Source organism: Saimiri boliviensis, chromosome 11 (assembly GCF_048565385.1).
Source record: "Saimiri boliviensis isolate mSaiBol1 chromosome 11, mSaiBol1.pri, whole genome shotgun sequence".
Classification (NCBI taxonomy): Eukaryota; Metazoa; Chordata; class Mammalia; order Primates; family Cebidae; genus Saimiri; species Saimiri boliviensis.
The window spans coordinates 60,761,467-60,777,389 of NC_133459.1; the positions used below are offsets into that span (position 1 = coordinate 60,761,467).

A 15,923-nucleotide genomic window follows, 5' to 3' on the forward strand; every position below is an offset into this window, starting at 1 on the left:
ATTTTCTTAAAGAGATTAAGTGTGTGTATACATATATGAGAATAAATATGCATAATTACCGTTATTACTGAATACTTTCTGACAGTGCAGGAGAAGAGTTTTTCAAAGAGGAGAAACTGCTTAGTCCATCCATGCTGTCACACTTAAAAGAGGTGTATAATGAAATTTGTTGCATCTAATTGCCCTTTAAGGTAGAAATGATTTAATGGAATCCAAAACTGGAAAACTTAAGATGATACTTTGGATACACATAAAAACTTGGTTAAAATTTCATTTTAAAATGGTATGCTGAATTGGTAAGTGATGAATTATTTCATGACTTGTTAAGGGACATTCTTGGTACTAACAGTTTTTCCTAGAAATGATTCTAAATATATAAATGCTATTGGGATAACACTAAAATACATTTCAATGAGTACCTTCATCAACTAAAAAAAAAATCAGTTATATAATGTCTTAATTCTTCCATAGGATGGTGAGATGATAAAATCATGGTTCTCCCCACCTTTCAGAATCACTAATGGAAATTCTTAAACAGCCCTGAGCACTACCCATAAATTTTGAATGGAATGGGCCTAGGATAGACAATGGGCCTCTAATACTCAAGAGACAGCCAATGGTAAGAATTAATACAAATTCCTGATGTCGGAAAGTTGCATTTTAAGAAAAATGAAGTTTGTAAGAAGTTAGGCAGTACTCAGTATCATACGAATGTTTAAGAGGAAGCCTCTGTTCTGAAGCATGTCAGAAAGTAATTGGTTTTGCATAATCATAACCATACACATCATCAAGTCCTTGATACCGTTACTGAGATGTGTGAGGTTTTTCTCCAAACTCTTAACATAAATGTAACCTAATGAGAAGTGACCCTTAAAGGGGTTCCTTATTCTCTCCCTTATGTCCATACCCACCACTGCCCGCCAAAGAAGGGAAAAATGTCACTTTTTTGGTGGGGGAGGAGTTTCCATTCTTGACTCCTTACCTTTCCTTATTGTTCATTTGGTTCCTCAAATACAGTTTTGAGGTTATGCTGTCTGACTCAGATTTGGTCCAACAATGTAGACTCACCTGAAAAATCTGTTTGTGATTCAGTCTTTGAATTGATGTAGATAAGAATTTGAGATAATACTGCCCATTAAAGTCACATGGAGTGTGGGATATCAGCCATCACTTAGGCTCTCAGATATTCTTGAGTATCATATTTTTGAGTATCTCCTACAATGACTATAGAAAGAAGGCACTACATTAAATCTGACCAGTTCTTGTTTTTTGTTTTAGAGTCTCGCTGTGTTTCCCAGGCTGAAGTGCAGTGGCACAATCTTGGCTCACCGCAACCTCCACCTCCCAGGTTCCAGTGATTCTCATGCCTCAGCCACCCAAGTAGCTTGGATTACAGGTGTACGCCATGCCTGGCTTATTTTTGTATTTTTAGTAGAGATTGGGTTTTGCCATATTGGCCAAGCTGTTCTAGAACTCCTGGCCTCATGATCCACCTGCCTTGGCCTCCCAGAGTGCTGGGATTATAGGCCTGAGCCACTGCACCCAGCCAATCTGATTTTTTTTTTTTTTTGAGATGGAGTCTCTGTCGCCCAGGCTAGAGTGCAGTGGCTCTTACCTTGGCTCACTGCAACTTCTGCTGTCCATGTTCAAGCGATTCTCCTGCCTCAGTGTCCTGAGTAGCTGGGATTACAGGCTCTTACCACTGTGCCTGGCTAATTTTTGTAGTTTTAGTACAGATGGGGTTTCACCATCTTGGCTAGGCTGGTCTTGAACTCCTGACCCTGTGATCCACTGCACCTGGCCTCCTTGTTCTTAAATGATTCATGTAACTGGTTAGTAGAAGAAAGGGATTATACATGATGCCATTCTGTAAGCTGCACTACTACCCAAAAATTATTGGTCTAAACTGTTCTGCAAATCATTAATATGCACTGTTCTGGAGTAACTTCCCAAGAAATTAAAATACTACTTCTCAGGGGTTTTTTTCTGCATGACTTTTTCATATAATTTTAGAAGAATTAATTAAAGCAGCGAATTTTACTTTTTATATGCTTCTAAACTCCATACTATAGTGTCAGAAAATATGTGACTTCTCTCAAACTCAAGCTGTGTTACCTTCATGGTGCTACCAAACAGCTTTAAGCAGATGCTATTTTACTGGTTTGCATCATCAAAACCTGATGGCTGGCTTTAATCTGAAACATGGGAATCAATCATTTTAGTTGCCAAGGGTCATGAAGTCCATAACTATATCAATCATTGGTATAAGATTTAATCATAATATCAAGCTGTATGTCACTGATACTAGTTATCCCAGTATTTAAATTATTTTAGACAAAAATTTTACTAAGTTCTGCAATTCTGATTTCCTTTTTTGGGGTATGTAAATAGAAAATAACGTAGAAACCAGTTACCAAACTCACTTATTTGATTTGGGGCTATGATTTTTATTTTGCTAGGTTTGGAACTAGTTCTTGAGTCAACCCTTAAATTGTTCTCTGCCATTGTCAATAAATAAAAATTTTAAAGTCCCACTCAGTAAAATTAGTGTAAACATTCACATATTTAATAGTACCTTTAAAATAAGCATTACTACATTTAAAATGGTTCCAAAATGAATCTATAAATGGTAATATAAATTAAAAAATATGAACTTAAAGTAAATAAATTTAACGTTAGCTATGGTATAAATAATGATAAATGTATAGTGTACCTTTGAGTCATTAAAATGTCTTAAACGATAACAGCTTGTTACCAGAACATTAGAGACCATAGCCATGATTCTCAAATGTTAATCTACATTTGATATTTTCTTGGTCACTGTATTATTCAATGAATAATAAATTAATTTCCAGAATTCCATTCCATGTTGTTTTCCAATAGATCTTTTCACACTCAATGTTGACTACATGGCTCTTTCCGGATGAATAAAACAAGTGCATTCGGTTTAGAGATCCATTTTGCGAAGACTCATTCGACTGAAGGAATCTCTGGGAAAAAGAGGACATAGTTATAAGGAAACAATTTTTGTATATACCTTTAAAATGTCTTACATGCTTTTTTTTCTGCTAGTTACCTCATAGTTTCGCCACCATTTCTTACTAACTTCCAGGTTGGCTGCTCATCCTACATACTCTGCCTTACATATTTTGGCTTATATATTTCTCTGTAGAGTGGTTTATAGTCACCATTTACTGGTTGTTTGTATTCATTTCTCCAATTGATGCTGCACATATTGTAATAAACAACACAAGGACTTAAGGGATAATGAGAGATTTCAGGAAAAGTGGAGTTCAATGTCAAAAGGCAGGTGTTTCTTTAAATATTAAATTTAAGTCTTAAACCAGTTGTTCTCAAATTTTGTTTCAGGTCCTTTTTACGCTCTTAAAAATTATTGAGAACCCCAGGAATGTTACGTGGGCTCTATGTGGATGTTTATCATATTAGAAATTAAAATTAAGAAAATCTTAAGTTACTATAAAATAATCCATTACATGTTACTACGTGTAGCATTGCTTATTAAAAATGACTTGCAAGAAGCTTTAGGAGAGTGGTACTCATTTAAGAGTGTAGCTTAATATAATGCCTATGTTCTTAATCTGATTCTATAGTCAATCTTTTCCAATCTGTAAAATACTCCACTGTACCCTCACAAGAGAATAAGAGAAAAGGCTAATATTTGGCATTAATATGAAATTAGTTTTGACTCAGGGAAATTCTTTAAAGGATCTTAGGGACTCCTCTCATGGGTCCAGGATCCCTACTGCAAAATATTCCTGATTTCGTAAACCAGCAAAATTAAAAATTCAAATCCTAAAGAAGAATTTAAAACAAATTCTAAACAAGAGTAAAGGGAACGATATTCCTGGAATACACTTAATGTATTTTCTGTTATCAGTTGGTTTCTTTTGCTTATCCTTCCTGCCATTAAGGTTAGGCCATATTAAGAAGCTTAGTATCTCCAGGAAAGGAAAAGGCAAGTACAGAGAGATGACATAGGCTTCAAATCTCAAAGTTTGCTTTGAAGGGAAACAGCAGTCTTGAAAGCTAGATAGTATTCATCAGTAAAAGGTTTCCTTCTAAATTCCACAAAACTGCCTACAAATATTAAGAACTAGAGCTTGGAGGACTGGCCAAAAAGCAGATCATAGAGGAAGGCAAAACTTACAAGGCAAAGTATACGGCAAAGTTTCCTTCAGGAAGAATACAGCCTTTCCAATGGAAAAGAGTTGGAGATCTGAAGGAACTGAGACGAGGATTAGGCAGCTCTATCTCAGGGACTCAGCACCCTGGCTCTCTGGGATCTCTGACCTGGCGGGTGTAAGACTGGGAGAGGGCGGGTGGAAGGAGCAAGAAGGAAAAACTTCCAAAAAGACTGAAGGGGAAACCAGAAGTGGAGGGGATTAATGTTTCCTACTGGGAATTTTGAGGAAACCATCTTCAATACTAGTATGTAAATTTGATTTCAAAATGCAAGAAAGTTTACTTTTTGCAGTTTTTGTGTCCTTTCAAGAATTCTGGAGCTATAAAGTGAAGTGTCAGGCACTGTCCTAGGAACTTTACAATTGAAATGCCATTTAATCTCAACAACAACCTCTTTAAGTTCTATCTCATTATACAGAGAAGAAATTTAAAAAAAAAAAAATTACCTGCTTAAATAATAGAACTAGAATTTAGTTGTAGAAAATTCCAAGTTAATGACAGGACTTTGTGTGGTGTTCCGGTTAATATGAGTACCAACTTTTTCATTTTCAAGTTATTTACTTTGTAGAATCATTGTAGATGATACAGGCTGAGTATCCCTAATTCAAAAATCTTAAATGTTCTAATATCAGAAACTTTTAAAGTGCTGACATGATGCTCAAAGGAAATACTCATTGGGGCATTTCAGATTTTTTGGATTAGGGATACTCAACCAGTAAATATAATGTGAATATTCCAAAATCTGAAACCCCAAACACTTCTGGTCCTAAGCTTTTCAGATAGGAGATACTTGAGCTGTAAAAAAAACTTATACTAGTTGAACATGTTAGGGTTCAGAGGAAAGAATATCTAAAACCATGTAAAAATAAGCATACCTGTGGCAGGTAACAGGCAATACTGCCTTGTATAACTGAGGGATCTTTCTGTTGATCAGTGGCTGTAGGGCCTCTTTAAGGCGATGATAGTTTCTCTCCAGTTCCCTCTGATACTCCTTTTGATCTGGCCCAATTAAGCTCTTATTTTTTCTTAAGGCATCTTCACACCTAGGAAAAATAGCATGTTATCAATAGATTACTTCTAGCCTAGTTTGTGGGTGTAATGGCATACACACATACACACACAATACAGGCCAGGCATGGTGGCTCATGCCTGTAATCCCAGCACTTTGGGAGGTCGAGGCAGGCAGATCACTTGAGCCCAGGAGTTTGAGACCAGCCTGGGCAACATGGCAAAACCTCATTTTTACAAAAAAAAAATGCAAGGATCAGCCAGGCATGGTGGTGCACTCCTGTAGTCCCAGCTATTCATGAGGCTGAGGTGGGAAGATCACTTGAGCCTAGGAAGTGGAGGTTGCAGTGAGCTGAAATTGCACCACTGTACTCCAGCCTGGGCAACAGAGTGAGACTGTCTCAAAATGTTTGTGTATTAACCATGATGAAGTCATTTAGTTTTTTAGCTGAATGTTAAATAATCCTCTTTTGTTTTAGGTTTAAAGCTGAGTTCCTTTAAAATCTACTACACATTACTTCCAGTTGTCATTAAATTGAAAATTATCTGAAGGTATTTTTTTCATATCACCACTTAACTAGAAGCTCTTTCAGGGATGTAATCATGCTCATTTATGTGGCACAATGCCATCTGGCACAGTGCTTTGCCTGTGTTCAAATATTTCTTAAGAATAGATTTTGATGATAGTCCTTTATCCAAGTTATTCAAATATTTGAGAAAAATATCTGGACCCCAAGAGACAATGAAGAAAAGGATATTTAAAAATAATATATATCTCTCTATATATATAGTTTGTGGAATGCCACTAAAGTGATGCTTAGTAGAAAATGCATAGCCTCAAATGCTTGTATTAGAAGGCTAAAACTGAAGAGCTAAGCAACTTAAAGTAATAGGAAGGAAATAAATTTTTTTTTTTTTTTTTTTGAGACGGAGTTTCGCTCTTGTTATCCAGGCTGGAGTGCAATGGCGCGATCTCTGCTCACTGCAACCTCTGCCTCCTGGGTTCGGGCAATTCTCCTGAAACTGAGGGTCAAACTGAGCCATTTGTTACTTTAACCAAAAACCAGATCTCAAACTTTGACTTGGGGCAAGATTCAGAAAGGAAGCTACTAACTTAATATTAGCATCAACTCTTGATGTCATAAAAACTCTACTTTTAAAACAATTATAAAAATCTTGGCTTTTTTTTTTTTTTTTTTTTTTGAGACAGAGTTTTGCTCTTGTTACGCAGGCTGGAGTGCAATGGCGCGATCTCGGCTCACCGCAACCTCCGCCTCCTGGGTTCAGGCAATTCTCCTGCCTCAGCCTCCTGAGTAGCTGGGATTACAGGCACGCGCCACCATGCCCAGCTAATTTTTTGTATTTTTAGTAAGAGAAGGCGTTTTCACCTTGTTGACCAGGATGGTCTTGATCTTTTGACCTCGTGATCCACCCGCCTCGGCCTCCCAAAGTGCTGGGATTACAGGCTTGAGCCACCGCGCCCGGCAAGGAATAAAATTTTAAAATATATGAGTATCAGAAATTACAAAAGTTGGTTCTTTGAAAAAACTAAAAAAAAAACAGCTCTAGCAAGATTAAATGAAAGAGGTCAAATATCCCCAAGAGAAACTTAAAATGGGACTTAAATACAGCAGAAGTTTTAAAAGCCATAGAAGATATTACGTACATTTTTTTTTTTTTTTTTAAGACAGTTTCTCGCCCAGGCTGGAGTGCAGTGGCATGATCTCTGTTCACTGCATCTTCTGCCTCCTGGGTTCAAGCAGTTCTTGTACTTAGCCACCTGAGTAGCTGGGACTACAGGGGCATGCCACCATACCCAGTTAATTATTGTATTTTTAGTACAGACAGAGTTTCTCCATGCCTACCTCGGCTATCCAGTGTTGGGATTACAGGGAGTCAGCTACGGCACCCAGCCAATAAAATTGAACAGTTTAATGTACCCTCCCAAATTTATATTAATTGATATTAATAGATTAGATTTTTTTGCTAAATTATTAATACATAATCTGTTAATCTAGATTAATATAATTTAGCAAAACAGAATGAAGAAAAAAATGTCACTAATACTAAAATAATCAAATAAATTGAATCAACCGTCACAAATATATCTATGAAGAAAACACTAAATTCTACTAAACATTCTAGGGACAAACAACCCCAATGTAACACAATTATTCCAGGATATATAAAAAATGATTCCAGAGTGTAGGGGAAAGTAACTATTCTTGAGGGGAGTTCCCAACTCATATTTCAAGGCTGGCATACCAAAACCTAATGGAGACTATAAGAAAAAAATTTTAATCCAAGCTCATCCATTAAAAAAACTGTAAAACTTCCAAACATAACACAGTTGGCCCTCCCTATCTGCATTAATGAATTAGACCAATCAGGGACCGAAATAATAATTAAAAAACAAAACTGTGTTCAATATATATAGATGTTTTTCTTGGCCTTATTTCCTAAACAATACCGTATTCAACTATTTACATTATATTAGGTATTTTAAGAATTCTAAAAGCATACAGGAGGACGTATATAGGTTATATGCAAATACTACACCATTTTATATAAAATATAGAGCTTGTCTGGATTCCGGTATCCACAGAAGGCCCTGAAACCAATCCCACATCAATACTGATGGACAATTTTAGCAGGAAACTTGTACCAATGTATTAAACATACAGACACACATACCCCCCAAGTATTTTTCTTTACTTTTCTTTTTTCTTTTTTTTTTTTTTTTTTTTTTGAGACACAGTTGTGCTCTTTGTCCAGGCCAAAGTACAGTGGCTTGACCTCAGCTCACTGCAGCTTTGACCTCCTGGGCTCAAGGGAGCCTCCCAACTTAGCCTCCCAACTAGCTGGGACTACAGGCATGCACCACCATGCCTGGCTAATTTTTGTATTTTTAGCAGATAAGGTTTCACCATGTTGCCCAGGCTGGTCTCAAACTTCTGAGCTCAAGCGATCTGCCTGCCTTGGCTTCCCAAAATGCTGGGATTTAGAGGCATAAGGTACCGCACTAGCCAAATTTTTTAGCCCTGGAATAAATGAATAGTTAGGTTATAAAACCGATAAATGTAACTTACCCCATTAAAAAATTAAAGGAGATGCAGAAAACAAGCACTTGATAAACTTTTTAAAAACATGTCGTATTAAAAACTCTTCACGTAACTACAAATAGGTGGGTAGTCCTTTAATCAAAAATCTACAAAAAACCTTTAGCAAACATGTTCAGTGGTGAAAACCCTTTTAGATGAGGAACAAGAAAATGTCCTCTCTATTCCTAGTCAACACAGTACTGGAGGTACTATCACTATAAGACAAGAAAAAGATTCTACAGATAAATTATCAGAATTTATACATAAGTCTGGTGAAATTCTCATTTAAAAGTAATATATAGCCGGGCGCGGTGGCTCAAGCCTGTAATCCCAGCACTTTGGGAGGCCAAGGTGGGTGGATCACGAGGTCGAGAGATCGAGACCATCCCGGTCAACATGGTGAAACCCCGCCTCTACTAAAAATACAAAAAATTAGCTGGGCATGGTGGCACATGCCTGTAATTAAAGCTACTCGGGAGGCTGAGGCAGGAGAATTGCCTGAACCCAGGAGGCAGAGGTTGTGGTGAGCCGAGATCGCGCCATTGCACTCCAGCCTGGGTAACAAGAGCGAAACTCCGTCTCAAAAAAAAAAAAAAAAAAAAAAAGTAATATATAAAGTCAACTGCAGCCGGGCATAGAGGCTCACACATGTAATCCCAGAGCTTTGGCAGGCTGAGACTAGAGGACTGCTGGAGCCCAGGAATGAGAGATCAGTGTGGGCAACATAGTGAGACCCTGTTACTACAAAAATAAAGTAAAAAATTTGGTATAGTGGTGAACACCTGAAGTCCTAGCTACTTGGGAGGCTGAGGCAGGAGGATCACTTAAATCCAGCAGGTCAAGGCTGCAGTGAGCCATGATCGCACCACTGTACCTGCTCTAGCCTGTGTGACAAAGTGAGACCCTATCTCAAAATAAATAAATAAAGTCAACTAATTTTTGGTACAGCAGGAAACAGAAAACACAATTTTAAAAGATAACATTAATAAAATCATTACTAAGGAGTAAATTTAAAACTATAAGATCTCTACACAAAAAAATTTAAATAGCATTAAGAAAACATTTAAAAGACCTAAGTAAATGGAAAAATATACCATATTCATGGACTGATGTCAATTCTCTTCCAATTGATTTATAAATTCAGGTTATTTTTTGGGTGGAGTGACAAATTGACTCTAAAATTTTAAATTTATGTAACAAAGAAAACAGCCAACAACAGTCCTTCAACAAAACAAGGTGAGAGAAATTGCTTTGCCACACAGCAAAGCTTCTAAAGCGGCAGTAGTTAAGAGAGCATGACATTAGCTGAAAGAGAGAGAAACAGAGCACTGTAGGAGAATAAAGATCCCAGAAACATGCACATAAACATGGGTGCTTAATTTATAAAGTGATGACACTGCAAACCAGTGGAGAAAGGGCAATCTTTCTAAGTGGTAATGAGTCAACTGGATATCCGTAAGGGAGAAAAAAGCCCCTAAACTATATCTTATACCATATTCAATAAATGATACTGAGATCATTATCTGTTATCAGTATGGACAAAAATCAAACTGATCCCTACCTTGAACCATATATAAAAATAAATTGCAAATGGATTTTTTAAAGAGATAGGGTCTCACTATGTAGACCTGAACTTCTGGCCTCAAGCCATCATTTTACTTTAGCCTCCTATGTAGCTGGGACTACAGCACTCACCACAGCGCCTGGCTCTTGCAGGTACATTTTTCTTTCTTTTTTTTTTTTTAAGTAAAAAAAACTTGCTTGCTTTTCTTTCGTTTTTTTTTTTTTTTTTTTGCCTCTCCCACCCTTTGTTTAACCTACATTGATAAAGGAAAAGACTGACTCAATTTAATTAAATTTAAGAACTTCTGTTTGTAGGGGAAAAAATGATGTCTCAAATTCAGAGAAGGTATTTGTGATATTAAGAAATGATAAACATCCAGAACACACAAATATCCTTAGAAATCAGTAAGGAAAATAATCCAATAGGAAAATGGCAAAAGACTTGAATATGTAATTTACAAAGGAGGGAAGAGAAATGAGTAACAGACACATGAACAGATATTCAACCTCTTTGGTAATCAGGGAAATGCAAACTGAATCCAGGACTACCTATCGTTTCACATCCACTAGTTGGTAAAAGTTACAATGTTAGATAATATCAAGTATTGCTGAGGATATATTGTAATAGGAACTCAAATGCTACTGATGGGAATGTAAATTTGGCTTAAACACTTTGGAAAAAAAAAAATGTGGCATCATCTGATTGAGGATGAACCTATGAACCAACAACACTATTCTTAATTTTAACCCCTAGAAAAATATCTTGTACATGTACGTCCACAAATAGGTAGAGGGATATTCAGGTAGAGGGATATTCAAGTAGTACTCTTGGTAACGAAAAACAAAACAGGAAACAACCAAAATATCCATTAACAGAAGAATGAATAAATCATGGCATATTCATAAAATGGAATATGTAAAAATAAGGCAACATTTACTATAGATATATCTCACAAACACAAGCAAGTCACACAACAATGTTAAAACAACATTAAAGTTAAAAAATTACAAAACAAAGTATGTTATTTAGGGAACCATTTATGATAGAACTATGAAAACAAGAAAGGAAATAATAAATACGAAATTCAGGATATTGGTTACCCCTGAAGGAATGGAGGGAAATGGTATCAGAAAAACACATAGGGAGGGGATCTCAAAGTCATGGTCATGCTTGATGCTTGATTTCTTTTTATTTATTTATTTTTTTTTGAGATGGAGTTTCGCTCTTGTTGCCCAGGCTGGAGTGCAATGGCACAATCTCAGCTCACTGCAACCTCTGCCTCCTGGATTCAGGCAATTCTCCTGCCTCAGCCTCCCAAATAGCTGGGATTACAGGCACGTACCACCATGCCCAGCTAATTTTTTGTATTTTTTAGTAGAGACAGGGTTTCACCATGTTGACCAGGATGGTCTCGATCTCTTGACCTGGTGATCTACCCCCCTTGGCCTCCCAAAGTGCTGGCATTACAGGCGTGAGCCATTGTGCCCGGTGATGCTTGATTTCTTAGGCTGGGTGGTAGACACGTGACTTTTTTTCTTCCTATTCTTTAATAGCAAATGTTATAAATATTATTTTCAATATATTCAAAATTTAGAAAAAAATTTTTCTTTTCTTCATTTTTTTTTTTTTTTTGAGATGGAGTTTCACTCTTGTTGCCCAGGCTGGAGGGCAATGGTACAATCTTGGCTCACTGCAACTCCCGCATCCCAGTTTCAAGCAATTCTCCTGCCTCAGCCTCTGGAGTAGCTGGGGTTATAGGTGCCCACCACCATGTCCAGCTAATTTTGTATTTTTTTTTTTTTTTAGTAGAGACAGGGTTTTGCTATGTTGGTCAGGCTGGTCTTGAACTCCTGACCTCAGGTGATCCACCCACCTTGGCCTCCCAAAGTGCTGGGATTAAAGGTGTGAGCCACCACGCCTGGCCATGAAAAAAAGTTTTAAAAAAACAAAACCCAAAAACAAAAAGTAAACACGTGGAAAAGTGCTTACTGTTTTTAGTAATAAAACAATTATTATTTTTTTAAGCTAGAGTCTGGTTCTGTCGCCTAGTCTGGAGTGCAATGGCGCCATCTTGGCTCACTGCAACGTGTGCCTCCCGGGTCCAAGTGATTCTCCTGCCTCAGCCTCCTGAGTAGCTGGGATTACAGCCACGTGCCATCACACCTGGCTAATTTTTATATTTTTAGTAGAGACAGGGTTTCAGCATCTTGGCCAGGCTGGTCTTGAACTCCTGACTTCATGATCCACCCATCTCAGCCAACCAAAGTGCTGGGATTACAGGCGTGATCTACCATGCCCAGCCTAGAAATACCATTCTATCTCATATAGAAAATAACAGCTTTTATGTGGATACCGGATTGCTATTTTAAAAAGTATACCTATAGACTAATGATTTGAGAAAAAGTAAAGTATGACAAAGCAAAGGGAAGGTGAAGGATCTAAAGCTGGAGAATTTAATGCCAGCCAAGGATGGTTTGATAATTTTAGAAAGAGGTTTGACTTTTTAAAATGCCAAAAAATAGGAGAGGCAGTTTCTGCTGACCAAGAAGCAGCTTCTGCCAACCAAGAGGTAGCAGACAAGCTCCCAGATGCCACTACAAAAATCACTGAAGAGACAGAATATTTGCCTGAACAGGTTTTTTGTTGTTGTTTTTTTCTGAACAGGTTTTTAGTGCAGGTGCAAAGTGCCCTATTTAGAAAAAAAAAAAAAAAGCCACAGTGGACATTTATTAGTAAAAAAGGGAAGTGAGTACTAGGATTTAAAGCAAAAAAGGGATAGGCTAACTTTACTATTTTATACAAATACAGTCAGGTTTATAATCAAGACTGCCCTTATTTATCTACTAATCCCTGAACCTTGAAGGGAAAAGGTAAATACCAGCTGCCAGTCTCCTAGTTGAACAAGAAGGTCTGGATGAGAACCCATTTTCTGGATTGGCTCTATGGGTGTTCTGTCCATGAAGTCAGGAAGTTATCTTACTAGTAAGGGAATGCTTTTTAAAGTTATTTTGCTATTGGACATTGCTTCTGGCCACCCAGAACCCCGAGTTTAAAACCAAAGGTGTTGAAGTCATCTACCTGCCCCCCTAAAAACAACATCTTGAATAGGCACTGTGGCTCATGCCTGTAATCCCGGCACTTTGGGAGGCCGAGGTGGGAGAATCACCTGAGGTCAGGAGTTCAAGACCAGCGTGATCAACATGGTGAAACCCCATCTCTACTAAAAATACAAAAATTAGCCAGATGTAGTGGCAGGCACCTCTAATCCCAGCTACTCAGGAGGCAGAGGCACAAGAATCGCTTGAACTCGGGAGGCAGAGACTGCAGCGAGCCAAGATTGTGCCATTGCACTCCAGTGTGGGCAACAGAGCAAGACTCTATCTCAAAAAACAAAAAAAAACAAAACAAAACCAAAAAACAACCAACTAACCAAAACAAAAAAAGACAAAAAACAAACAATGACAAAAAAAATCTCGAATTCACCTTCTAGATCGAGGGACTTATAAGGACTTAGGACTTATAAGGCTCATTATACACGGTACTTTATATTAATAGAAAGGAGTGTCAGCACTATGGAAGAGAACTCAGATAGAGAGAACATCACAAGTCTGGAAGAATTATACCATTGAGAATGTCACCACTGTTTACAAAGAAAGCCATGAAAGCCATCAGGCCCAAGAGAATCAATTCCTGCTGGAGAAAACTGAGTCCAGAGGTTATGCATTACTTTACAGGATTTACAATAGGGCCAATCAAAGAAATCATGAAACAGACTATAGATATGGCTTAAAGGTGGGGAGTGAAGGGTTTCAAGATATGGAGCTTGGAGAAATTAGAGCTAATAGACACTATACCAGAAGAATTAACAGAAGATGACTTGATGGACATGAGTGCTTCTGAACCACTGCCAAAAAATAAGGCAGAAAAACGTGGAAGCAGTGGTGCCAGAAAACAAATTGACATGAGACAATCTGGCACAAGGGTTTTGATGACCTAAGACTGCTTCTGACTTATTTTACACTATGGACTCTTTATGATAAGGGCACAGACACTAAAGCAAATGGTGGAAGAAGGACTGGTACATATGGAAACTTTTAGAAAAATGAAAAAGCAAAAATGTCAGATAGAAATTATATCCGCCGGGCGCGGTGGCTCAAGCCTGTAATCCCAGCACTTTGGGAGGCCGAGGCGGGTGGATCATGAGGTCGAGAGATCAAGACCATCCTGGTCAACATGGTGAAACCCCGTCTCTACTAAAGATACAAAAAAAAAAAAATTAGCTGGGCATGGTGGTGCGTGCCTGTGATCCCAGCTTCTCAGGAGGCTGAGGCAGGAGAATTGCTTGAACCCAGGAGGCGGAGGTTGCAGTGAGCCGAGATCGCGCCATTGCACTCCAGCCTGGGTAACAAGAGTGAAACTCCGTCTCAAAAAAAAAAAAAGAAATTATATCCATCTAGATGGATTCAGAGCTGAATTCTACCATTCAAATGAGAACTGGTATCAATCCTACTGACACTATTTCACAAGATAAAGAGGGAATACTTCCAAATTGTTCTATGAAGCCAGTATCACCCTAATACCAAATCCAGGAGAGGAAATAACAAAAAAAGAAAACTACAGACCAATAACCCTGATGAACATAGATGTAAAAATCCTTAACAAAATTCTAGCTAACCAAATCCAACAGCATATCAAAAAGATAATCCACCATGATCAAGTGGGTTTCATACCAGGGATGCAGGGATGGTTTAACATACATGAGTCAATAGTGATAAACCACAAAAACAGAATTAAAAACAAAATCACATGATCATCTCAATAGATGCAGAAAAAGCAATTGACAAAATCCAGCATCCCTTTATGATTAAAACTGTCAGAAAAACTGGCATACAAGAGACATACCTCAATGTAATAAAAGCCATCTATGACAAACCCACAGCCAACATAATACTAAATGGGGAAAAGTTGAATGCATTCCCTCTGAGAACCAGAATAAGGCAAGAATGTCCACTCTCACCACTTCTCTTCAACATAGTACTGGAAGTCCCAGCCAGAGCAATCAGACAAGAGAAAGGGCATCCAAATCGGTAAAGAGGAAGTCAAACTGTCACTGTTTGCTGAAGATATAATTGTATACCTAGAAAACCCTGAAGATTCCTCTAAAAAGCTCCTAGATAACTGACAAATGAATTCAGCAGTTTCAGGATATAAAATTAATGTACATTTATTAGTAGCTTTGCTATACACCAGCAGCAACCAAGCTGAGAATCAAATCAAGAATCCCGGCACTTTGGGAGGCCGAGGCCAAACCCTTTTATAATAGCTGCAAAAACAGCAGCAGCAGCAGCAGCAGCAGCAACAACAACAACAACAACAACAACAAAAACCCTTACAAATATACCTGTCCAAGGAGGTAAAAGACCTCTACAAGGAAAACTACAAAACATTGCTGAACTAAATCACAGATGATACAAACAAATGGAAACACATCCCATGTTCATGGATGGGTAGAATCAATATCGTGAAAATGACCATACTGCCAAAAGCAATCTACAAATTCAATGCAATTCCCATCAAAATATCACCATCGTTCTTCACAGACCTAGAAAAAACAATCCTAAAATTCACATGGAACCAAAAAAGAGCCCACATAGCCAAAAAAAGACTAAGCAAAAAGAACAAATCTGGAGGCATCTCATTACCTGATTTCAAACTATACTATAAGGCCATCGTCAACAAAACAACGTGGTATTGGTATAAAAATAGGCACATAGACAAATGGAACAGAATACAGAACCCAGAAATAAATCCAACTGATCTTTGACAAAGAAAACACAAACATAAAGTGGGGAAAGGACACCTTATTCAATAAATGGTGCTGGGATAATTGGCAAGCTGTATGTAGGAGAATGAAACTGGATCTTCATCTCTCACCTTATACAAATCAATTCAAGATGGAGCAAGGACTTACATCTAAGACCTGAAACTATACTAGAAGATAACATCGAAAAAATCCTTGTAGACACTGGCTTAGGCAAAGATTTCAG

The 15,923-nt window shown here is 37.7% G+C and overlaps 1 protein-coding gene across 7 annotated transcripts in view; it reads right to left on the minus strand.

The window, feature by feature from the left end:
- Positions 1 to 5: 5 nt before the first annotated feature.
- The window catches only part of DOCK7 (dedicator of cytokinesis 7), a 242,826-nt gene continuing 226,908 nt past the window's right edge, over positions 6 to 15,923 (minus strand). For all 7 annotated transcript variants that reach the window (XM_074380932.1, XM_074380931.1, XM_074380928.1 and 4 more), the window contains 2 exons: positions 5,079 to 5,246; positions 6 to 2,990 (listed from right to left, as the gene is read on the minus strand). In XM_074380932.1, the coding sequence (XP_074237033.1) occupies positions 2,948 to 2,990; positions 5,079 to 5,246 (211 nt within the window). In that variant the 3' untranslated portion in view covers positions 6 to 2,947. The remainder of the gene's footprint in view (positions 2,991 to 5,078; positions 5,247 to 15,923) is intronic.